We start from the raw sequence: 27225 nt of genomic DNA, 5'->3' as shown, positions 1-27225 counted from the left end.
GCAAGACCCAGGTCTGTAGCTCAAAGGTCAAGGTCACACTTAGACATTAAAGGATAGTGCATTGATGGGTGTGTCCGGTCCATATCTTTGTCATCGATGGATAGATTTTCAAATAACTTGGCATGAATGTGTACCACAGTAAGACGATGTGTCGCCCGCAAGACCCAGGTCCGTAGCTCAAAGGTCAAGGTCACACTTAGACTTTAAAGGATAGTGCATTGATGGGCGTGTCCGGTCCATATCTTTGTCATCCATGGAGGATTTTCAAATAACTTGGCATGAATGTGTACCACAGTAAGCAACGTGTCGTGTGCAAGACCCAGGTCTGTAGCTCAAAGGTCAAGGTCACACTTAGACGTTAAAGGTCATTTTTCATGATAGTGCATTGATGGGCGTGTCCGGTCCATATCTTTGTCATTCATGCATGGATTTTAAAATAACTACGCTTGAATGTGTGACACAGTAAGACGACGTGTCGTGCGCAAGACCCAGCTCCGTAGGTCAAAGGTCCTAAACTCTAACATCGGCCATAACTATTCATTCAAAGTGCCATCCGGGGCATGTGTCATCCTATGGAGACAGCTCTTGTTTACATGGCAATCTATAAAATCAGAAGTTTTTGCAAGGAATATATTTTTGCTCCATTCGCAGACTGACATATTTGTGGAAGTAACTACTCACAGTGAAAAATATGCATAATAATTTGAATAAGTCATCTAACTTCAGAAGTTGCAGGTTTATATTTGATTTCTATTGGAAACACAGCCATAGCAAAAGATTTAAGAAATGTCCATATCTCAGAAACTGATGAGCTATTTTAAAGCAAGATTAAACACTAAGTAAATGTATGTCACATGAAGAAATTCGATTATTCATTAAGGTGTCCTAATTAGTTGTTAATGTTGACAATAATAATGTGCTGTATATAATATACAAAATGCATGACTGTTGACAGGTTTGGAGGGGGACCATCGTGCAATCACCTGTTTCCATGCACACAGTGTCACAAGGAACTGGAGAGGCTTAGAAACAGGCAGAAAACTGAACTAGAAGAATTTATCAAGGTACCAGTCAAGATACAGTCTTAGTTCATTATTTGAAATTGTATAGCTCACTTGAACTTAGCTAAGGGTGAGCTGTCAGTATCAGTGGATGGACCGGTGTCATTTGGCTTTAATCCTACGTCAGCGTCTTTCTTTAAACTTCTTTTTTCTCTGAAACCATTTGGTTGAAGTTGATGAAACTTAGCCTGGTTGTTCCTTGGATAGTCCCTAACAAAAAGTTCTCAAAGAATTCCATTCCATGCTGAATTTTGGATGGTATATCAACCAAAAAGAAACACATTAGAAATCTTCATCTCCAAAACCACAAGACCCAGGTAAATGGTTTGGAGAATTGTCTAGTCGTTTTCTACCAAAATCATGACCCATGGTACAAAATTAGCCCTGCCCGTGGCTTCACTTGGTTTTAATTACTAAAAATTATTTTTAATTTAAAATAATTTGATTTATTTATTTCGAGAAATGTTTTGTTTGTTGTCATAGAAACGTAGCCAATCAGCTGTCAATCTGGTTCCCGATTTTGTAGTCCTTTATTTATAGCAATAAACCATTCAACCGAGAGCCAGTCGTCTAAAATAACAGTATAAAACCGAAAATCACGTGCAGTCTGTCTCACTTACGCTGTTTCTTTTGACAAGTCACACCGATAAATTCTTTAGTTCTGAGTAATAAGATTAGTAATTTAACTGCTAGTAAGATGCCACGTGGAAGAGTGCGGCAACGAGGAGGCAGGGCACGAGGTAGAGCGCATGGCAGGGGTATGCCAAGACCCCAAGACAACGACGCCAACCCGGTACCAGTGGCAAATCAGCCGGAGAACCGCCCGAATACACGCGGACAGAAGAGGAGGGCCGATGACCTTGGTCAGGAGGATAGAAGCCCACAACGTGGTCCGGCAGCACAGGCGTTAGGAGACGAAGAGTTTGATGAAGGGGACAACCAGCTCCTGCAAGGAGAAAAAGGTGGGTCAGTTATTGATTTTGAACGTATTTTACTGGATTCAGGTGTTCTCCCTTCAGATAACAGCAGAAACCCATGTAGTCCGTTAGGTTTGAGTAAAAATGCGAGTACGGGGTGTGGCATCGCTCGTAATAATTTTGTTTCCCTGCCTCCTAGTCAACTTAATGAGTCAACTTTGCATGTGTCAGATTCGGGGCGAAGTTTTCCGTCCGTCCGTTTGGCAAACGACGACCTGTCGGCTCACGTACCCTCTACACTTAAACAACAGATCTGTCGAGGGGAATATACTAATCTCGCTTTACTCTTAAAAGGGGCTGTTGAATTGTCTGACTATTGCACAGGTAACATTTTCAAACTGTCGTCAGACGGTCAATTGAGGCGTCACAGCAAGTGTGCAAAGACAAAATAATGACCATAGAAAAATGGACGAACGCTTTTATCATTTACGCATCCATTTATTTACAAACACACAGTGACAAAGTCCATGAATTACTTCATTACATGTTCAATATTCGGGATTGTGCTATGCGCCAGGGGGGAAATGGGTGGAGAGATTACGATGAGCAGTTTCGAATCCGCCAAGCCTTAACACCCGGCTCCTGGTCACAAATGAATAATGAACTCTGGTGGCGCTGCATACAAGTTAAGGATGAGCAGACGTCAAATAATACTAGGTTAAATCCTGGAAAGTACACTTGTAATGATTTCAATATGGGTAACTGCAACTGGCCTAACTGCAAATACGCACATGTATGCTCAAAATGCCGTGCACGACACCCAGAGGTTGCTTGTTTTCAGTCAAGATCCTTTGTTCAAGCTCAAAACTCAAAAGCTCAGCCTAATTTTCGTGGCAGAGGCTTCCGCCGACCCTTTAGAAGACCAAGAGGAGTAACCCGAGAAATTAATAGGCCTAAGGTCATTACGCCCTTGATCAATGCATCAGATCAGCCGCATAACTTGGATGTTGTAAATTTAGCAAAATCCCCTGTCAAAATTGAGGCTATTAGGCGCTATTCTCGTTTGTACGACCCCAACGAATCAAAGTTTTTAATAAATGGTTTTACTCAAGGATTTCCAATCCAATATACAGGTCCCAGGTTAGCACGAGATGCAAACAATCTACGTTCTACGACATTAAACCCAAATATCAAAAAAAATCAAATTAATAAAGAAATAGAGGCAGGCAGGGTTGCAGTCCATTCATTCACCGCCCGCTTAAAAATCTAATCGTGTCACCGATTGGCCTTGTTCCAAAAAAAGCTCCTGGGAATTCCGCATGATTCACCATTTGTCATACCCCTCTGGCGGTTCAATCAATGATCATATTGACCCGGCTTTATGCACGGTCCAATACACTAGTTTTGACGAAGCGGTTAAACTGGTTCAAAATTTAGGACGAAACTGCAAGCTTTTCAAGTCCGATATAAAAAGTGCATATCGCTTAATTCCAATCCGGCCGTCAGATTTCGAACTGCTAGGATTTTGCTATAATGGCTATTTTTATTTTGATAAGGCCCTTCCTTTCGGAGCGTCGATTAGTTGTATTACATTCGAAAGGTTTTCTAGATTTCTGAGTTCTGTGTCAAGCTTAAGTTAAAAAACGGAAATTTAATTCACTATCTTGATGATTTTTTGGGGGAGACAAGTCGTTAGAATCATGCACTCGAGCATTAGAAATTTTCAAAAACACAATGTCAGAACTTGGTGTACCTCTAGCTCTCGAAAAAACGGAAGGCCCGACAGAAGTTTTAATATTCTTAGGATTAGAACTTGATTCAATCAATATGACGGTGAGAATCCCAATGCCAAAAATTCAAACGGTTGTTCAAACAATTAAAGAAATACTTTCACGAAAAAAAACAACACTTAAGAAAATGCAGTCTCTCATAGGGTCTCTGAATTTTTGTTGCAGGGCAATAGTTGTGGGCAGGCCATTTATTCGCCGCCTAATAAACTCTATTTGCGGCCTTACAAAGCCTTATCATCATATCCGGGTAAATGAAGAGATAAGACTGGACTTAAAAATGTGGTTAACTCTGCTTCAGAATTTCAACGGCATTTCCATTTTTCATGATCAATATTGGGTCACAAATGAAGACGCACAATTGTACACTGATAGCGCGGCGGGCACGGAGTTAGGATTCGGGATTTACTTTCAAGGTCATTGGTGTCACGCGAAATGGCCAATCACGTGGCGTGCACGTGGTCTTACGTCCGATATAACAGTTTTTAGAGTTGTTCCCCATTTTGGCTGCTATATTTATTTGGGGAAAAGATCTAAAAAATAAGAAGATCAAATTTAACTGCGATAATATGGCAGTAGTTCAGATCTTGAACAAATTATCTTCTAAGTCGGAAAAAGTCATGTGCATTGTAAGAATCTTAACGTTAATATGTTTTAACCTTAACATCGTAATTAAGGCAGTTCACGTCCCAGGTCATTCTAACAACGTTTGTGATGCTTTGTCTCGCTTTCAGCTGGACAGGTTTCGGAAGCTAGCTCCAGACGCAGACCAGTGTCCCTCACCCGGTACCAGATTTCCTTTGGGACATCTTCAGTTTAGAGCTAAACAGCTCCTTTTTTCAGGAATCGCAGTAAACTCTAGACTGACGTATAATACAGCTTTAAGAACCTTTGAGAAATTCAGGCAGTCTTATAATCTTCCAAAGTGTTGGCCTCTACCCGAAGAACACATTATGTTATTTACTGCATTCTGTTTCGAAATGAAGTTGTCACCAAAAACTATTACGACGTATATAGCAGGTTTAAATTATTTTCATAAACTGTTCGGATATTATAATATATCCGGGGTCTTTGCTATTAACAAACTGCTGGAGGGTTGCCATAGGAACCGCATAACGCAAGATAATCGAACTCCTCTGACTTTACCAATCTTGATTGATATAATGCAGAAAACTCCCTCACATTTGTTTTAGTGATTATGAATCAAAATTGTTTAATTCATTATTTACCCTGGCCTACTTTGGACTTTTTAGGGTTAGCGAATTAGTTTTTCTTCCGTGTAAAGGATTATCAGAGGTTTCGCTTCAGTTATCTGACTTGTCCCGGATAGGAAGTCAGTACGCTATAATTAAGCTTCGTCATTCTAAAACAAATCAAAGAGGTAAAGTGGTTACATTAAAAATACCCAGAGAATCAGGTTCTGTCTGCGCAGTGCAATCACTACTTGAATTCTTAGCGGTGAGACCAAAACAGGTTGGAATATTGTACTGTCATCAAGACGGCACCCCCGTTACGAGGTCACAATTCTCCGCTGTATTGTCAAAATGCGTTGGAAAGTGTCAAATTCCTGGTACTTTTCGATCACATAGTTTTAGAATCGGTCGGGCTACTGATTTAGCGTCTCAAGGTTTTCCACCAGAAGTTATTATGAAATTGGGTAGATGGACATCAAACTGTTATAAATTATATATCCGCTATCAGAAATAGGTCAGGGCACACAACTCTATCACTCTTGATTCAATAAATATACTTGTTTCCCAAGTACGGCATTTGCGTGGCCTTTGTGTACTTACGAAATGTACAGTACAATCTCTTTAAGGCTATCCTGCTATTAAGCAAAAACCTCTTTAGAACAACATTCAAACTTCCTCATGCTGTAACATACCGTCAAAATTACTTTCCTCAGGGCAACAACCTTTACATAATAGTCAATATTTGTATTCCCAAACGGTGTTACTTTATAGGGGTTGCACTGTACTTATTTCATTTCGCTTTAGCGGCAAATTCTGACTACCAATTCTGTTTCTCGATACTTGTAGATGTATGGGTTTTAGGGGATTCAATCCCTTACTGGGCCGGCATCCGAGCGACGGACACAGGAAAGGTCAACCTTCGCTTGCCTGACTTAACAATTGCTTGGTGGGGAGTGAGGGGACTCGGCTGGACCTCTTTCCGCAACTCCATAGAGACCCAGGTGCTGCTATCGCCTCCACCCAAGATTATCATTCATACATTTAGTGGTAACGATCTTGCCTCATTATCTTTAATCAAAATGAGAAGAAGTATAAAAGGGAAATCGAATACCTCCGTGAGGCTTTTCCCGACACCGTTCTGATATGGGTTGACATTTTACCCAGGCGTGTTTGGAGGGGGTCACGAACGTAAAGTCGCTGGAGACAAAGCGCAAGCGTATCAATAGGTTGGGCCGTATAGCAACATGCCGTTCTGGCAGGGGAGATTTCATAAGCCCTGACATAGATACGGAAACTAACTTTTTTAGGGATGACGGTGTACACTTAAATGATGTGGGGTTGGAGTTTTATCTAGATTATTTGAAGACTGCAATACAGGAAAACTCTGCTCAATAATAATTTTTTGGGGGATAAATTAAAATTTATTGTGGCGGAAAAAATTGTTTTATTGACCGAAGGTGACCGGGCGCTGTGGTTTAAGCTAAGAAAATTGAACCATATACTTCATAATTTTACCTTCGAAACTTCCGGTTACGGTGTATCAACTCTCGTCGATGGCATTATTTGCGCTACAGATGAGACTTGTGCGTCTGTGACTTAATTGAGTTTGACAGTTTCGGTCCGTAGACTGTTTAATTACTTTTGTTTTGGGTTATCTCAGGTCACAAGCTTAGTAACGTGGTAAAATAATTGTTATGGCTCGAATGTTTGCTTCGGGTCATTATACGTGTTGACTCGAATGTCGCTTCGGGTCCTTATGCTAGCTTTGACTGTAGACTCAAATGTCGCTTTGGGTCACTTGGTTATTTTGTTGCCGACTCGAATGTCGCTTCGGGTCCTTATGCTAGCTTTGACTGTAGACTCAAATGTCGCTTTGGGTCTTTTGTTATTGTTGTTGTTGACTCGAATGTCGCTTTCGGGTCTATAGGTCTGGCCCTTTGTGTATTGGTAAGACCTAGTTAATGTGGTTACCGTTTTAGATGTATTTAGCCAATGGCATTCCCTAACGCCGAATGTGTGGTTGTGCATTTTTAGTTTCCTAAGCTGGTACCTGTTGAGGGTACATTACATTGGGGAACTGGGGTTTACGATTACACAGTCGGTAGGACTCTTATGGCTAAAGGTTTTGTGTATGGATACAGTTAATATCTCAGTGACCTGAGTGTAAATATGCAAGTGCGTTTTATTCATTAAAATTGGTTGCCTTTTATATGACACGCCCGGTCTCCTTTCGGTTAACTTCCTTATTGCGTTTGATATTAGTTTTCAATAGTTTGGTAGCGAGCTTTAACGCCTAACATACCGAACTCAGAGCGGCCATTTTACCCAACTCATATTAATAAATGTTTGAGCATTCATTTTAATGTAAACTGTATTAGATGATTGATTAAATGTTTGATTATTCGCCGCTCAGGCGCTTAATAAATAGAGTGAAGACTGCACGTGCTTTTGTCTTTTATTTTGAGTAATTACAAATAATAAAAATTATTTTTAATTTAAAATAATTTGATTTATTTATTTCGAGAAATGTTTTGTTTGTTGTCATAGAAACGTAGCCAATCAGCTGTCAATCTGGTTCCCGATTTTGTAGTCCTTTATTTATAGCAATAAACCATTCAACCGAGAGCCAGTCGTCTAAAATAACAGTATAAAACCGAAAATCACGTGCAGTCTGTCTCACTTACGCTGTTTCTTTTGACAAGTCACACCGATAAATTCTCCCACCCCGCCACAACCCCGTAAATTCGATAAGTCAACAAATTTTTAGATGTTGCAGTTTGATCTTTTATATACGATGTATTGTATCATTTTTCTGTCTAACATTTGCATATGTCTGTTAGAATGTTATTGGAAACAGAATTGCTGTCTAGTACTTTTATTTCAGACTGTGTCGTCTGCTTAATATCGATATCTGTTGTATGGGAATCAGAAGATCGTCTGCGTTTGCCAACGTCTTCATTGGTACCAGGAACGAATGGACAGCATACGTATTAACGTTTCAGTCAGACTGTTGTATTTTATGAGATTTATTAAAGTTCCTAGGTTCACCAACAGAGAAATGATAGACTGTGATTACTTTAAAAGTGTTATTTAGTGAAACACAGACTCTGTTCATGTAAATTTTGTGTCATTCTCAAAGGACAGTTTCTTTGTTTTATTTGATATATTTTGGCAAACGGTACTGTTTCTGATATATGTTAATAATGTTTTTCATTATGAGATATCAATTATAACGTGTATATTTATGGAAATGACGGTCTCATGCTCCTTCTTTTTTAAATTACAATTTAATAGTCGCTCTTAATGGATAATTTGCAAAAAACAAAACAAAAAAGCGGAAAAAATTGTTTATTGACCGGAAGGTGACCGGGCGCTGTGGTTTAAGCTAAGAAAATTGAACCATATACTTCATAATTTTACCTTCGAAACTTCCGGTTACGGGTGTATCAACTCTCGTCGATGGCATTATTTGCGCTACAGATGAGACTTGTGCGTCTGTGACTTAATTGAGTTGACAGTTTCGGGTCCGTAGACTGTTTAATTACTTTTGTTTTGGGTTATCTCAGGTCACAAGCTTAGTAACGTGGTAAAATAATTGTTATGGCTCGAATGTTGCTTCGGGTCATTATACTGTGTTGACTCGAATGTCGCTTCGGGTCCTTATGCTAGCTTTGACTGTAGACTCAAATGTCGCTTTGGGTCACTTGGTTATTTTGTTGCCGACTCGAATGTCGCTTCGGGTCCTTATGCTAGCTTTGACTGTAGACCAAATGTCGCTTTGGGTCTTTTTGTTATTGTTGTTTGTTGACTCAATGTCGCTTCGGGTCTATAGGTCTGGCCCTTTGTGTATTGGTAAGACCTAGTTAATGTGGTTACCGTTTTAGATGTATTTAGCCAATGGCATTCCCTAACGCCGAATGTGTGGTTGTGCATTTTTAGTTTCCTAGCTGGTACCTGTTGAGGGTACATTACATTGGGGAACTGGGGTTTACGATTACACAGTCGGTAGACTCTTATGGCTAAAGGTTTTGTGTATGGATACAGTTAATATCTCAGTGACCTGAGTGTAAATATGCAAGTGCGTTTTATTCATTAAAATTGGTTGCCTTTTATATGACACGCCCGGTCTCCTTTCGGTTAACTTCCTTATGCGTTTGATATTAGTTTTCAATAGTTTGGTAGCGAGCTTTAACGCCTAACATACCGAACTCAGAGCGGCCATTTTACCCAACTCATATTAATAAATGTTTGAGCATTCATTTTAATGTAAACTGTATTAGATGATTGATTAAATGTTTGATTATTCGCCGCTCAGGCGCTTAATAAATAGAGTGAAGACTGCACGTGCTTTTGTCTTTTATTTTGAGTAATTACAAATAAATAGCCTTGATATTAGGTTCTCTTTTAATGTTCTTGTCTAAAACCTGAAGGCCTAAAGCTTAGATATTGGCATGTAGTATTGTGTAGTTGTCCTCTACCAATGTTGTTTTTATCCCCCGACGAAAGTCGGAGGGATATAGTTTTGGCATTGTCAGTCAGTCCGTCCGGCTTTCCGTCCGTCCGGAGCCATATCTAGGAAATGGTTGGGAATATTTATATAAAACTTCATATAAATGTTCACCACTATGAGTTCTTGCGGCCCGTCAAGTTTCAGTCAGATTGCCCTATTAACACCAGAGTTGTGGCCCTTAGAAGTTTCTAGTGTTAACTATATAGGGTACTATAAATATGGCAAATTCTGCATCATAACTTTTGATATATTTGACCTAGAACTGTGAAACTTAAACAGAATTTAGATCACCATAATGTGGTTGTGTACACACAATTTCTTTCGGATTTGTTTGTAAATTAAGAGTTATTGCCCTTTAATTGTATAAAAATCCACATATTTGTACATAACAAACTTACCATTTGGTAGAATTTAATTAAATTTCTTTCATTCTTTTCCATGAACATTTATTGTAAACATGTGAAGTTGTGTACCCACACCTGGTCACACCCTTACCTTGATCACACCCCTCCCACACCCCTTCACGCCCCCCCCCCCCCCCCCAAAAAAAAAAAAAAAAAAAAAAATCATTTCTTATTTTAGATTTTTTTCAAACAAACTTCATATACATGTTCACCACTATGAGGTTATGGGGCCCATCAAGTTTCAGACAGATTGCCCAAGTAACACCAGAGTTATGGCCCTTAGAAGTTTCTAGTGTTAACTATATACGGTACTATAGATCTATAGATATGGCAATTTCTGTATCATAACTTGATATATTTGATCTTGAACTTTGAAACTTGAACAGAATTTAGAGCACTATAATGTGGTTGTGCACACACAGTTTCATACGGATTTCTTTTGTAACTTTAGAGTTATTGCCCTTTAATAGTCTAAATATCCACATATTTGTACATAACAAACTTACCATTTGGCAGAATTTCATTAAATTTCTTTCATTCTTTTCTATGAACATTTATTATAAACATGTGAAGTTGCACACCCACACCTGGTCACCCACTTGCCTTGGTCACAGCCCCTTCCCCCCCCCCCCCCCCCCCCAAAAAAAAAATTAAAAATGTTTCATTCCTTATTTGAGATTTTTTTCAAACGTTCCATGAATATTTATGTATATATATAGATATATGTATATATTTATTTTTAGCTCACCTGTTACTTAGTGACAAGGTGAGGTTTTGTGATCACCCTTCGTCCATCGTCCGTGCATCTCGTGCGTCCGTGCGTCAACAATTTCGTGTCTGCACGATAGTGGTTTCGTTTATGATTTTATTTTAACCAAACTTGCACACAACTTGTATCACCATAAGATCACGGTTCCTTTCTTGAACCGGCCAGATCCCATTATGGGTTACAGAGTTATGGCCCCTGAAAGGGCCAAAATTAGCTATTTTGACCTTGTCTGCACAATAGCAGCTTTATTTATGATTTGATTTTTACCAAACTGGCACACAACTTGTATCACCATAAGATCTTGGTTCCTTTCTTGAACTGGCCAGATTCCATTATGGGTTCCAGAGTTATGGCCCCTGAAAGGGCCAAAATTAGCTATTTTGACCTTGTCTGCACAATAGCAGCTTCATTTATGATTTTATTTTAACCAAACTTGCACACAACTTGTATCACCATAAGATCTTGGTTCCTTTCTTAAACTGGCCAGATCCCATTATGGGTTCCAGAGTGATGGCCCCTGAAAGGGCCAGAATTAGCTATTCTGACCTTGTCTGCACAATAGCAGCTTTATTAGCTCATCTGATTTTTTGAAAAAAAATGATGAGTTATTGTCATCACTTGAGCGGTTGTCGGCGTCGGCGTCGGCGTCTGCGTCTGCGTCGGCGTTGCCTGGTTAAGTTTTATGTTTAGGTCAGCTTTTCTCCTAAACTATCAAAGCTATTGCTTTGAAACTTGGAATACTTGTTCACCATCATAAGCTGACCCTGTATAGCAAGAAACATAACTCCATCTTGCTTTTTGCAAGATTTATGGCCCCTTTTGTACTTAGAAAGTATCAGATTTCTTGGTTAAGTTTTATGTTTAGGTCAACTTTTCTCCTAAACTATCAAAGCTATTGCTTTGAAACTTGGAATACTTGTTCACCATCATAAGCAGACCCTGTACATCAAGAAACATAACTCCATCTTGCTTTTTGCAAGATTTATTGCCCCTTTTGGACTTAGAAAATCAGTTTTCTTGGTTAAGTTTTATGTTTAGGTCAGCTTTTATCCTAAACTATCAAAGCTATTGCTTTAAAACTTGCAACACTTGTTCACCATCATAAGTTGACCCTGTATAGCAAGAAACATAACTCCGTCCTGCTTTTTGCAAGATTTATGGCCCCTTTTGGACTTAGAAAATATCAGATTTCTTGGTTAAGTTTTATGTTTAGGTCAACTTTTTCTCTTAAACTATCAAAGCTATTGCTTTGAAACTTGCAACACTTGTTCACCATCATAAGCTGACCCTGTACAGCAAGCAACATAACTCCATCCTGCTTTTTGCAATAATTATTGCCCCTTTTGGACTTAGAAAATCATTTTCTTGGTTGAGTATTATGTTTAAGGCAACTTTTCTCATAAACTATCAAAGCTATTGCTTTAAAACTTGCAACAGTTTTTCACCATCATAAGTGGACACTGTACATCAAGAAACATAACTCTATCCTGCTTTTTGCAAGAATGATGGCCCTTTTTGGACTTAGAAAATCATGGGTAGGACAATATTTCTATTACACAAAAAAAATCAGATGAGCGTCAGCACCCGCAAGGCGGTGCTCTTGTTTTTTATTTGATTTTAACCAAATTTGCACACAACTTGTATCACCACAAGATCTTGCTTCCTGTCTTCAACTGGCCAAATTCCTTCATGGGTTCCAGAGTTATGGCCCCTTAAAGGTCCAAAATTGGCTATTTTGGCTTTTGCAGCCATATAGAGACTTCATTTATGGTTTTATTTGATCCAAACTTCCAAAATATCTTCAACAACAATAAATCTTGGATTCCATGGCAAATCAGATCCAATCGTAGGTTCCAGAGTTATTTTATATCTGATTACCTCCCCTGAATGTAATCAAAATGGATTTATATCAGTAAGTACTTATAGGACTTTTTTGAAATTTCATTATTGCTATTAGTTGGACTGAGACAATCAGGGTAGATAACTATGGACTGATTTTATGTCAAATTACCTCCCTTTTTTTCAAATTAAAATGGGTATATCTCCGTAACTAATGAAGATACTGATCTGAAATTTCATTTATGTCAACAGATTTATTTGGCAGATCCTTCCTTTGTTCACTTACAATATTTTTTTTCTTTTTAATTACTTCCCTTTTACGTTACTATAAATAGCTTATTTTTAATAACTTTTTTATTATTGGCCGTAGGGAAAAACCGAGACCACTTTTCTGTGATACGACATGGATGGTACCTCCAATTTTTAGGTGTATTTTGACATATCTATACCTTGTAAGAATGTTTTTTTTCTTTTTGGTTAAATTTCTTCCCTTTGTTGTTCCTGTCCTTTGGACTTAGATATTTTTTCTGAGGACCTTCTTGTCCTCAAGTGCAATGATAACAGGTGAGCGATATAGGGCCATCATGGCCCTCTTGTTTAGGGGGTGGGGTGGGGCGGCTGCGGGGGAACGGGTGAGGAAACAAAATTTCACATGTTGATTATAAATATTGATGGAAAATTAAAAATTAAAAAAAAAAAAAATGGGTGAAGTGGGGTGGGGGCAGAGGATGCATGATCAGTGGTGGGCATGACTGGGTGGAGGAGTGAGGTAGGGGAATGGTACAACTTGCATGTTATATTTCCATTCCTTTTCTTTTTAGCTCATCTGATTTTTTGAAAAAAAATGATGAGTTATTGTCATCACTTGAGCGGTTGTCGGCGTCGGCGTCTGCGTCGGCGTCCCCTGGTTAAGTTTTATGTTTAGGTCAGCTTTTCTCCTAAACTATTAAAGCTATTGCTTTGAAACTTGGAAGACTTGTTCACCATCATAAGCTGACCCTGTACAGCAAGAAACATAACTCCATCCTGCTTTTTGCAAGATTTATGGCCCCTTTTGGACTTAGAAAATATCAGATTTCTTGGTTAAGTTTTATGTTTAGGTCAACTTTTTCTCTTAAACTATCAAAGCTATTGCTTTGAAACTTGCAACACTTGTTCACCATCATAAGCTGACCCTGTACAGCAAGCAACATAACTCCATCCTGCTTTTTGCAATAATTATTGCCCCTTTTGGACTTAGAAAATCATTTTCTTGGTTGAGTATTATGTTTAAGGCAACTTTTCTCATAAACTATCAAAGCTATTGCTTTAAAACTTGCAACAGTTTTTCACAATCATAAGTGGACACTGTACATCAAGAAACATAACTCTATCCTGCTTTTTGCAAGAATGATGGCCCTTTTTAGACTTAGAAAATCATGGGTAGGACAATATTTCTATTATACAAAAAAAATCAGATGAGCGTCAGCACCCGCAAGGCGGTGCTCTTGTTTTAAAAAAATGTTCAAACCTTCAACATGTTAAGTTGTGACTGCACAAACCTTGCCTTCAGCCATGTTCAAGATATCTTACTTGATTGTGTTCTCTTAAGGACATCTGTTCTTTAATGTACAAGTTCAAATGTACATGTTAAACAGCAACACCTGGTGCCAAACCTCTCAAAGACAATACTTCATTCCAGTTAAACTTCAAGCTCACATTTCAATTAACTGCATTTAATTTTAAAAGCTAAGCTTATTACAGTAAGCATATCCCATTCAAAATAAATTCTTTAGTCAGGATCAAAGTATCATACATTTATTATGTATTCTTGCATAAAAACTACTTTTTTCACTGGATCCGCCCATGTATTAACGGGAGAAAAATCGTGTGCAAACATGGCAATTCACGTGCTGTTAATACCCGATTTTTATTTTTGAAATGCTTTACCAGGGATATATGTATGTATTTTTACGCACACTGATATTTGGCATCTGCGTCTTGTTTCTTCCTTAACAACCTCATCTTGTAGCATTATAAATACAATGTAATCCATAGTATGTTTAGCTGTATCTGTTTCCAACCCCAAACGTACTGCCCCCATCAATGTACGCCCTAGCTTCTCTTAGAGTTCACTCCCTTTACAAAGCGTCTGTTCAGTTATTGTAAATAACTGTGAATAAATAAGTATCGCGTGTAACTTGTGCTATTGTTCGTTTTTAGGTATTATATTTATGATTTTGGTAAGTATCGGTCGGTATGTTTTTATCTAATTTCTCGAAGAATTTATATAAACAGCTTGGAAACTTGACACTACGTTCGTACTTATCCGTACTCCAACTGCGTGTCCGTACTCAATATAACTCGAATGTAAAGTTATTATTCTTGAAATTGTGATCGAGTCCACCAAATTTTGAACTGATATGAACAATTACTGGTAATTTTATGTTTGTAATAATGAGAGATAAAAAATCGCTTAAAAATCTTCAGGAGGTGCTTTTGATAGCGTTGTTTATTTCCGGGCCCTGGATACGGATATTTAAAACATGTTTACCGTTTCCAAGAACAACTGGAATGGTAAATAAAAAATGTACCGGAATCGTCAAGTCATCACGTATGAAAACAATACATAAATCGCCGTGAAATATATTTTTATGCAAGAATAGCGACAATACACGTTTGTTTAGTGTATTAACATCTGCAGAAGCCCTTGGGATATGTTGGTGACCTCGACCTTCGGTCTCGGTCACAAACAATCCCGCTGGCTTCTGCAGACGTTAATACACAAAAAAACTTGTATTATCCCTACACTCTTTAATTAAACATTTGTTTTCTTTTAAATTGATTTTGACTAAAGAAATTATTTGCTTCTTATTAACATCCTTAACTTTCTGCCGGATATATTTTTTTGCTATTCCTCACCACAAACCCTTTCGGCGGGGGATACCAATTCATCGAATTTGCTTGTTTTTTTTTTCAAATCATGCCCCTGGTGTCACAATTAGCCCTACCCTTAGGTTCACTTGTTTTACATAGACTGGTGTAGAAAAAAACTTGAAAAACTTAAACCATAATGCCCTGAGATTAGATATATGGCATGTAGTGTGGTCTTTGTAGACAGGTTTGACTGTTATTATAAAGTAGTCGTATATGCATGAAGAGTTGTTGTTTGTGGCAGACCAATGAAAATTTGCTGTTTGTGACAAACCATCAGCTTGTTATTGTATTCCTCGACAATAAGTGCAAAACATAAAACCCAGAAATTTTTGCATGGCTGATCCAGTCTGTTGGAAGTGACACAGTTGGAAATGGATCTGTCTAGGTTGAAAGTGACAAAAAAAGTATCTGAAGTTTTAATGTCCAATGAAATGGATTTATTGTCTCTTGATTAGAATTTGCAGGCTGCTACATCAGATTTCCTTCCTTGAATTATCATCCTACGCTGTTTCACGAAGTTTCCTATATACATGTTAACTAAGTTAGTGTTGACCTTATGTAATATCACTGTACATGTATATTTGCAGTTAAATGAGAAGTTTAAGGAGGAAGACAACCCTAGTGTTATATATGCCATCAGTATGTCCTGGTTTAAGGAATGGGAAAACTTTGTACGGGAGAAGGAGGACAGTAAGTATAACAGTTCAACTCAGTTCTATTGAGATGACTATTTAGTACTACAGTTTTATGGTTAAGCTGTCAAATACAGATATATTGAGACAATAATTTAGTGCTACACTGAGATGACTGTATAATACTACAGCCGTATTGTTAACCTGTCAGATACAGATATATTGAGACAATAATTTAGTGCTACACTGAGATGACTGTATAATACTACAGCCGTATGGTTAACCTGTCAGATACAGATATATTGAGACAATAATTTAGTGCTACACTGAGATGACTATTTAATACTACAGCCGTATGGTTAACCTGTCAGATACAGATATATTGAGACAATAATTTAGTGCTACACTGAGATGACTATTTAATACTACAGCCGTATGGTTAACCTGTCACATACAGATATATTGAGACAATAATTTAGTGCTACACTGAGATGACTATTTAATACTTCAGCCGTATGGCTAACCTGTCAGATACAGATATATTGAGACAATAATTTAGTGCTACACTGAGATGACTATTTAATACTACAGCCGTATGGTTAACCTGTCAAATACAGATATATTGAGACAATAATTTAGTGCTACACTGAGATGACTATATAATACTACAGCCGTATGGTTAACCTGTCAAATACAGATATATTGAGACAATAATTTAAGGCTACACAGAGATGACTAATTAGTACTACAGCCATATGGTTAACCTGTCAAATACAGATATATTGAGACAATAATTTAGTGCTACACAGATGACTATATAATACTACAGCCGTATGGTTAACCTGTCAGATACAGATATATTGAGACAATAATTTAGTGCTACACTGAGATGACTATTTAGTACTACAGCCATATGGTTAACCTGTCAGGTACAGTTATATTGAGACAATAATTTAGTACTACACTGAGATGACTATTTAGTACTACAGCCATACGGTTAACCTGTCACATACAGATATATTGAGACAATAATTTAGTGCTTCACTGAGATGACTATTTATTACTACAGCCATACGGTTAACCTATCAGATACAGACATATTGAGACAATAATTTAGTACTACACTGAGATGACTATTTAGTACCTACTACAGCCATATGGTTAACCTGTCAGGTACAGATATATTGAGACAATAATTTAGTACTACACTGAGATGACTATATAATACTACAGCCATACGGTTAACCTGTCACATACAGATATATTGAGACTACACTGAGATGACTATATAATACTACAGCCGTATGGTTAACCTGTCAGATACAGATATATTGAGACAATAATTTAGTGCTACACTGAGATGACTATATAATACTACAGCCGTATGGTTAACCTGTCAAATACAGATATATTGAGACAATAATTTAAGGCTACACAGAGATGACTAATTAGTACTACAGCCGTATGGTTAACCTGTCAAATACAGATATATTGAGACAATAATTTAGTGCTACACTGAGATGACTATATAATACTACAGCCGTATGGTTAACCTGTCAGATACAGATATATTGAGACAATAATTTAGTGCTACACTGAGATGACTATTTAGTACTACAGCCATATGGTTAACCTGTCAGGTACAGTTATATTGAGACAATAATTTAGTACTACACTGAGATGACTATTTAGTACTACAGCCATACGGTTAACCTGTCACATACAGATATATTGAGACAATAATTTAGTGCTTCACTGAGATGACTATTTAGTACCTACTACAGCCATATGGTTAACCTGTCACATACAGATATATTGAGACAATAATTTAGTGCTACACTGAGATGACTATTTAATACTACAGCCGTATGGTTAACCTGTCACATACAGATATATTGAGACAATAATTTAGTGCTACACTGAGATGACTATTTAGTACTACAGCCGTATGGTTAACCTGTCAGATACAGATATATTGAGACAATAATTTAGTGCTACACTGAGATGACTATTTAGTACTACAGCCGTATGGTTAACCTGTCACATACAGATATATTGAGACAATAATTTAGTGCTACACTGAGATGACTATTTAGTACTACAGCCGTATGGTTAACCTGTCACATACAGATATATTGAGACAATAATTTAGTGCTACACTGAGATGACTGTATAATACTACAGCCATATGGTTAACCTGTCACATACAGATATATTGAGACAATAATTTAGTGCTACACTGAGATGACTATTTAGTACTACAGCCGTATGGTTAACCTGTCAAATACAGATATATTGAGACAATAATTTAGTGCTACACTGAGATGACTATTTAGTACTACAGCCGTATGGTTAACCTGTCAAATACAGATATATTGAGACAATAATTTAGTGCTACACTGAGATGACTATTTAGTACTACAGCCGTATGGTTAACCTGTCACATACAGATATATTGAGACAATAATTTAGTGCTACACTGAGATGACTATTTAGTACTACAGCCATATGGTTAACCTGTCAGATACAGATATATTGAGACAATAATTTAGTGCTACACTGAGATGACTATATAATACTACAGCCGTATGGTTAACCTGTCAGATACAGATATATTGAGACAATAATTTAGTGCTACACTGAGATGACTATTTAGTACTACAGCCATATGGTTAACCTGTCAGGTACAGTTACATTGAGACAATAATTTAGTACTACACTGAGATGACTATTTAGTACTACAGCCATACGGTTAACCTGTCACATACAGATATATTGAGACAATAATTTAGTGCTTCACTGAGATGACTATTTAGTACCTACTACAGCCATATGGTTAACCTGTCACATACAGATATATTGAGACAATAATTTAGTGCTACACTGAGATGACTATTTAATACTACAGCTGTATGGTTAACCTGTCACATACAGATATATTGAGACAATAATTTAGTGCTACACTGAGATGACTATTTAGTACTACAGCCGTATGGTTAACCTGTCACATACAGATATATTGAGACAATAATTTAGTGCTACACTGAGATGACTATTTAGTACTACAGCCATATGGTTAACCTGTCAGGTACAGATATATTGAGACAATAATTTAGTACTACACTAAGTATAACAAGTGCAATATACTGAGAAAATGATCCCCTATAGATTTGTAGAACATGATTCCCTATAGATATTGTAGAACATGATTCCTTATAGATATTGTAGTATTGAATTGACACAAGCTCGAAATATAGAAATAATTGTCCCTCATAAATATTACTAAAATCTACAATTTCATCAACATAGTATAAAAAATATAAGATGGTCTGAACTTTGACATTTTAGTATACAAATTTACCATTTTAGATCCACCAGGCCCAATAGACAACAAGAGAATTGCTGTAATGAAAAATGGTCAGCTTTTGGTGCGATCAAATTCAGACCATGGTCAGTTATCTGGAGAAATGTGGCAATATCTGTACCAGATATACGGTGGCGGTCCAGAACTAGTCATCAAGCAGGTAAATCCACAGCCCATCCCGGCAAGGACACTGGCCGAGCAGGCTGCAGGAGCAGCTGTTAATAAAGGACGTGAAAGAGTAAATTCAGAATCATCTGCTGCAGGAAATCCAAGAGGCAATCCAGACTCTGCAACGGTCGGAACCGGAAGGGGAAATCCAGAATTGGCAACTACAGGAACTGGGAGGGGAAATCCAGACTCTGCAACTGCAGGAACTGGAAGGGGCAATCCAGACTCTGAAACGATTGGAACTGGAAGGGGAAATTCAGAATCTGCAACTGCAGGAACTACAAGGGAAAATCCAGATTCAGCTAGCACAGGAAATAGCAAGACTAGTCAAGATACTGAGGCGGCAAGAAATATGGCAGAGTCAGCTCAAAAAGGAGGTCAGAGAGAAGAAACTGACTCAGAGAGATCAGACCAGTTAGAGGAATAAGATAAACTGTGATTGTATGACTGAGAGGACTTGTTCTTCTTACAAAATTTTGATTATGACCTATGACCTCTGTCTATTCTGTTATTCCAGCTTTTTGGCTGGATACCAGCTTTTTAGTTATTTACATCAGTATTTGGATTACATTTTTAACATTTTTCTCATTTTTTTTTTGTTCAAACCTGTGAATGCCTATCATTTTATCAAGCTCTTTATTTGTAAGAAAGACCTCAAATCAAATCATTACTTATTTAATGTGTTTTGAAAGTCTGATACATACACTGAATTCCTTGCAGGAAAAGAAAAAACTTTTCAGCTCTTATTGTATGTAATGGTAAGATTTAGTTGATTTGAGTATCACTTACCTTGTAATGTTTTTTTTTTTTTTTTTTTTCCAAAAATTATTCTGCCATTCACATCACAAAAGAAATTAACTCCCCTGACAAACCATTACTAACATGTTTTATGCTGCATAATTTTCTTGGTTTGGGTTTTGACAATGAGGATGCCACACAATATTAACTCAGTCCTTGTAATTTTGAGTTGACCCCTGATTTACTGCGCTACATTTTTTCAAACTTTATTGAAAAAAAAAATGGAAAAAAGCCTAAAGATTTTTATGTACAGAATATAAAAATGTTTTATGTACAGAATATAAAAATGGACATTAAATTGTATTTTATAATTACCGACAGTGATACTTCGGATACAGGTTAAATGTGGTAGGTGGAAACAACTTGATACTTACTGTTTAAAGCTAGAATAAGATGCTTGGTTTACAAACTGGTTGTATTGAAAAATGTGAGCAGATCTTTAAAGAATGTGACTTCCAGTTGAATCAAGGAAGAAGTTTGCTTGTATACCTTAACTAAATTTACTGCGAAAGGCTTCTAAAAAATATTTTGCAATTTTCTCAACCTTCATTTCAGCCATTTCTGTTTTGTGTGTTGTATGTAAGGGTTATGTTAACATAAATAAATTTATGGTTTTTTTTAATTTAATATTTAGAGATATATAATATCAGGTCATTTCAGCTGAACAGAATTGTTGAAAAAATTGCAGATTTCAAAAAATTTTCATATCTCATAATCCAAATAGATTATTTATAAAAACATCCATACATGAATTGTTGACAATTGAACCATAATTGACTGGTCATGAATTAGGACCTTAGAAAAATGTTTATAGTTTTAAAGGAATCAATGTGATATCTGATTGGATAAAGTATAATAATGAATGATTTTAATTTATTTGCAATATATCAAGTCTGCCAGCGTGTAATGTTTACAACTTATTTGCTCATTACAGGTATTGTGTATGATCCTTGTTGAGGTGTGTTAAGCTGTATATATTGTTATATTTTCTTGTTATTTATTTTTTTGTTAGCCCCTTTTGCCCCTTTTATCACTTAGACCCCACCCTCCTCCCTCTACATGTTACATTTAGAGCCATGTTTTAATGGTTTTTTATAAGTTGTACAAGTAACAGGGTGTTAACCCTTATCATGCTTAATATGATTGATTCTGCCTTTGCGACTAGTGAAGATCATGATAAGCCTTCAAATCCATGCAGTCTGATCATGATCTGTACTGTTTGCCATTCAGTCAGTATCTTTTTGGTATGCACCCCTTTTAACAGTCAGTGATACTGTCCAAAGTAAAAGACGGACAAGTTCATTATGGAAATTTAGCAGGGTAAGGGTTAAGTTTGGGTGTATCTTTTGAGCATTTGCAAGTCGTAAATAAACGGAGATGTTGCTTACAAATTCTGTTATCTTTAATATAGACCTAAATCCGTTGAGAGTGAAGGAAAACTGGAATGTATTTAAAATTATTCAATAAATTCGAAAACGTCATATGCATATTTACAGAAGTCACTACCATTTGTACACCAGTTATATTCTGTGCCATTTTATTGTGTTGACAGTGTTAATCTATAGCAAAACTTAATTTACCAGTATTCTAAAATAACTTAACTTTATTACAGACAACTACACAATTACAAACATGCAATCTGACTAAAGTACATATCCTATTACGCTACGCATAGGATCTGAAAATGACCTATTCATTGCCTCGTTCTGACGGCTCTTTCTCTAGCCAATCAGAGCCTAGCTTACAACATCTTGCAAATCTACATGTAGCATTGACTTTTGATATTTACAATTCTTATGTCGTAATGTATCAGATAGCTGGTTAGCTCAGTAGGCCACTTGCTTTGTAAGCGTGGGGTCCCGGGTTCGAGTCCTGGAATAACCGCATATTTTTCTTATCCTTTGACAATCGAACAAGTCGTCTGATTGGATAACATAAAAAAAGCAATAATGGAAATCCAAAATATACAGAAGACGAATGTGAATAGGCCGTTCTCAGATCTTCGTTTAGAAGATCAAGTACTTTAGTCAGATTGACAAACATGTAAATTATTTTCTTTTCAATTTTAAATTGATTTCTTTGTATTTAAGTGTTTTCAATTAAAGAAAATTTGAATTAAGATCTATAAAGAATATGAAAAAGCTGCGAGATTCAGTGTTTCATAAAATATTTTCCTTAGTTCAGTTTATAAATTATGAATATTTAAAGGGAAACTCGAGAAATTTCCCAAGAATTATTTTATTGTTTCAACACTATTTATGCACAATGGGCAATTACGGTATACGTCGGGCATAAATTATTTGTACCACATATTACCGCCCGAGTGTATAAATAGTGTTAAAACACGATTTTGCTGTAAATTATTTTGATTCTAAAATGCCCTTAATCTAAAACAGGAGATAAAATATAGAAGCGCTCATTCTTAGTCGTAACAAAAACTTTGACGTCGTCACACATTAACGTGAGTCATTCTAGCCTAATAGTGTTTTAACAGAGACAAGTATATTAGAATTATTTATCAGGCCTGGTTGTTTTCAGGACTGGTCCTGATTTCAGGCTTTTGGTTGCCAGAATTTTCCTATATAACTCTATTGAAATTTGAGAATGTAGATTTTCAGGCTTTTGATTTCTGAATGCAAGGCCTGATTTATTTCATTTAACTTAATTAGTGGAATGTAACAGAAAGGCCGATTTGTAAAAACTAATCTTACTGTGATTATCACTGTACGACAGTAAGTGAAGTCATGAAAACATATGACAAAACGTCCTCAAGAATTTGACCGTCAAACTCTAATTATCTATTGTATGGTAAAATTACACAGCATTGAAAAAGAAATGCGGAATGTAACATTTTATAGCAATTTTTAGGTGTAATCCCAAACTAGCATATGAAGGTCCGGTTAGCAGAATTACACACCCACATCGTCATAGTAAGAAACCATATATCTACTGGTTATTTCAACTGTGTCAGCAGTTACATATGAGAAATTTTGTTTATACAATGATTTAAAAGATTGTATTTTTTCATCCAAAATTTTACTTGTATATCTCTTTAAAGGAAACAAAATTACACCTTTCAAGATTTTAACAGTAGTTTATACTTACTGGTGTATACATGACTAATAGTAAACGGTCATTCCATGGAGAAACAGTTAAAACTATTTCCATGAGGTCACTAGGATGACTTAAGAAGTTTTGCCAGAAGCCTTGGGCAACAATTATAAATATTGCCCCTTAAACAAATAGAAATAGTTTAAAATGTTCACAAAATTCCCATGAAATAAATCGGCTTAACAAGTGCAACAACTAAGATTTAGTAATGAAAAGGAAAACTGTTAAAACAGCTGTACTTCAAAATGCTTTATTGGTCAAATTAGAGGTGCTTTAAGTTTTGTGTATGAAACAGTTCATGGTAGAGGGAAACAGTTGAAATTGTTCTCTTCTAGAAGTGATAAATGTTTGCGATGTTCACTGTGTAGGATTGATAAATGTTTATGGGAAACAGTAAGAAATTAGAAATTATGCTTAGATCATACTTCCTTTTATAGCTGTAGTTTTCATGGTTCTCACAATGAACCATTCTGTATTCTAACATGTTTGTTTTACATTGGGACAAGTGTTTATAGTTTGCTCAACCTAATACATTGTATATTGAGGACAACAAGCTGACTTCTATGTCATTGTTCATCTTCTTTCCCAAAATATAATTTGGTAAAAGTTGTTGATGTGTGTTGGTTTTTTCCAGTTAACAGTTAAAGCTTTTTTACAGTCGGTGATATATATTTGTTTGTGTATATGTAAATATAGTATTTTTGAAACAGTTTAGTGTTAGAAATGAAAAAGTTAACACCAAAACATGGATGTTGTTTCATTTATAAATGGTTCCACATGCTATTGGCATTGGATAAGGAAAAAGTCATCGTCTACGAAATAAAGACATGTTTGTTATAAGGCTCAACAAAACACTGACCATCCTACTACAGTGCAACCTCTGTAGAGCAACACCCTTGGGAAATACAAATATTGACTGTTAAGTTGAGGCATTATTATGTTACATAGATTAATGGCAACTGATGAGTTTTACAGATCATATAGTTAATGTCTAGTGTAGTCAGACTTTACATTTCAGCTCCACTGTCTGAGAAACAAACCTTACTGTTTGCAGTCTTGAATTCTTGCTTTCAATAATTAATATTTGTGTTACAACATCTGTTGAGTCCCAGGGGGAATTGATTTGTACCCAGACCTACCTGGATGAGAGCACTAACATAACCCTCAGAACTCCACAGATGGAAACAATATATTTTATTATAAAACATGTAATCCTGTTGATCTGCTTCATTAAATGTTCAGTAAATGCACAGAACAGTAAGCAGTGTTAGATGGGGTGTTGGTGTCTTCTCTCTGAGTAACATGTTCTATGGTCTCTCAGTAACATGTTCTATGGTCTCTGAGTAACATGTTCTATGGTCTCTGAGCAACATGTTCTATGGTCTCTGAGTAACATGTTCTATGGTCTCCGTGTAACATGTTCTATGGTCTCCGAGTAACATGTACTATGGTCTCCGAGTAACATGTACTATGGTCTCCGTGTAACATGTTCTATGGTCTCCGAGTAACATGTACTATGGTCTCCGTGTAACATGTTCTATGGTCTCTCAGTAACATGTTCTATGGTCTCCGAGTAACATGTTCTATGGTCTCGGAGTAACATGTTCTATGGTCTCCGAGTAACATGTTCTATGGTCTCGGAGTAACATGTTCTATGGTCTCCGTGTAACATGTTCTATGGTCTCTGAGTAACATGTTCTATGGTCTCCGTGTAACATGTTCTATGGTCTCTGAGTAACATGTTCTATGGTCTCCGTGTAACATGTTCTATGGTCTCTGAGTAACATGTTCTATGGTCTCTGAGTAACATGTTCTATGGTCTCTGAGTAACATGTTCTATGGTCTCTGAGTAACATGTTCTATGGTCTCTGAGTAACATGTTCTATGGTCTCCGTGTAACATGTTCTATGGTCTCTGAGTAACATGTTCTATGGTCTCCGTGTAACATGTTCTATGGTCTCTGAGTAACATGTTCTATGGTCTCCGAGTAACATGTTCTATGGTCTCCGAGTAACATGTACTATGGTCTCCGAGTAACATGTTCTATGGTCTCCGAGTAACATGTTCTATGGTCTCCGAGTAACATGTACTATGGTCTCCGAGTAACATGTTCTATGGTCTCCGAGTAACATGTTCTATGGTCTCCGAGTAACATGTACTATGGTCTCCGAGTAACATGTTCTATGGTCTCCGTGTAACATGTACTATGGTCTCCGAGTAACATGTTCTATGGTCTCCGTGTAACATGTTCTATGGTCTCCGAGTAACATGTTCTGTGGTCTCTCAGTAACATGTTCTATGGTCTCCGAGTAACATGTTCTATGGTCTCCGAGTATCATGTTCTATGGTCTCCCAGTAACATGTTGGTCTCCGAGTAACATGTTCTATGGTCTCCGAGTAACATGTTCTATGGTCTCTGAGTAACATGTTCTATGGTCAGGACCTTTTTTGTGATGGCCATATTTAACCACCCTAGTGAAATTGTTTTACCTACTACCACAGAACACACATATATGCACCAGAACCTTTCTGTTTACTACCCAAGTGAAAAAATTCTACAATGTATAACTAACACTATATACTGGATTGTTGCAAGGGAACTTATGCTGTAGTTAATGATTAACAGATGATAGCTTACTTTAAATTAATTTGAGTTCTAAGTTTATTATTGAACCAGAAATGTTTAAGTTTTTATCTTTCATAAAAAGTCCTATTATATAATTTTATCAACACATTACATTACATGTGAACAACCAATGTCAACTTAAATAATTCATGTTCATCAATTCATGAATATCAGTTCTAGTATGTATTTAATTGCATGAATCTTGTGCAAAAATAAAACCTGTTACTCTGTAGAAAATAGTACTTCTTTTTCATCTCCTGTTATTTAATAAAATACAAAGAGACTTTCAGTCAATGGTCCGTCAAGGACTTGAATAAGTCCTTGTCTGTATATATTTACCTTTTGGTTGAAACTTAAAACTAAAATATAATTCCCTCTTCCCCCTCCCTATTTCATACAATATATCTTTACACAATTGATATAGCATAGTTTCTAATTTCTCAATACATTAGGGTGACCTACCAATTTTATACAGATTACATTTTGTTGCATTCCTGATACCTGTAGCATTTTCCAACCCCAAAACACAGTATTTAACAAAGGATATGAAATATGGTGGTTTACATTTTAAGCTCACCAGAGCCAAAGGCTCAGGGTGAGCTATTCTGATCAGTCACCGTCCGGCGTCTGTAAACTTTTACTTTAAATGACTTCTCCTCATAAACCGCTAGGCCAATTTCATCCAAACTTCACAGAAATGTTCCTTGGTTGAAGCTCTACAAAAGTTGTTCAAAGAATTGAATTCCATTTAGAACTCTGGTTGCCATGGCAACAGAAAGGAAAAACTTTAAAAATCTTCTTCTTAAAAACCAGAAGCCCTAGAGCTTAGATATTTGGTGTGAAGCATTGCCTAGTGGACCTCTACCAATTTTGTTCAAATCATGACCCTGGGATCAAAATTGACCCCGCCCCAGGGGTCACTTGATTTTACATAGGAAAATCTTAAAAAATCTTCTTCTCAAAAACCAGAAGCCCTAGAGCTTAGATATTTGACATGTAGCATTGCCTAGTGGACCTCTACTAAAGTTGTTCAAGTCTTGACTCCGGGGTTAAAACTGACCCCACCCCTGGGGTCACTTCATTTTACATAGTAAAATCTTCAAAAAATTTCTAAAAATAAACCAGAAGGC

General features: G+C 36.7%; 1 protein-coding gene across 1 annotated transcript in view; it reads left to right on the top strand.

The window, feature by feature from the left end:
- LOC123559189 (ubiquitin carboxyl-terminal hydrolase 20-like) overlaps positions 1-24217 on the top strand; it is a 72275-nt gene extending 48058 nt beyond the window's left edge. Inside the window, exons 19-21 of the mRNA XM_053524416.1 lie at positions 956-1064; positions 15984-16086; positions 19398-24217. Coding sequence (XP_053380391.1) covers positions 956-1064; positions 15984-16086; positions 19398-19987 — 802 coding nt within the window. The 3' untranslated portion in view covers positions 19988-24217. The remainder of the gene's footprint in view (positions 1-955; positions 1065-15983; positions 16087-19397) is intronic.
- Positions 24218-27225: the final 3008 nt, after the last annotated feature.

This window comes from Mercenaria mercenaria, chromosome 15, assembly GCF_021730395.1.
Source record: "Mercenaria mercenaria strain notata chromosome 15, MADL_Memer_1, whole genome shotgun sequence".
Lineage (NCBI taxonomy): Eukaryota > Metazoa > Mollusca > Bivalvia > Venerida > Veneridae > Mercenaria > Mercenaria mercenaria.
Note: the sequence above shows the minus strand (reverse complement) of the source record. Positions and strands in the feature narration are given on the sequence as shown.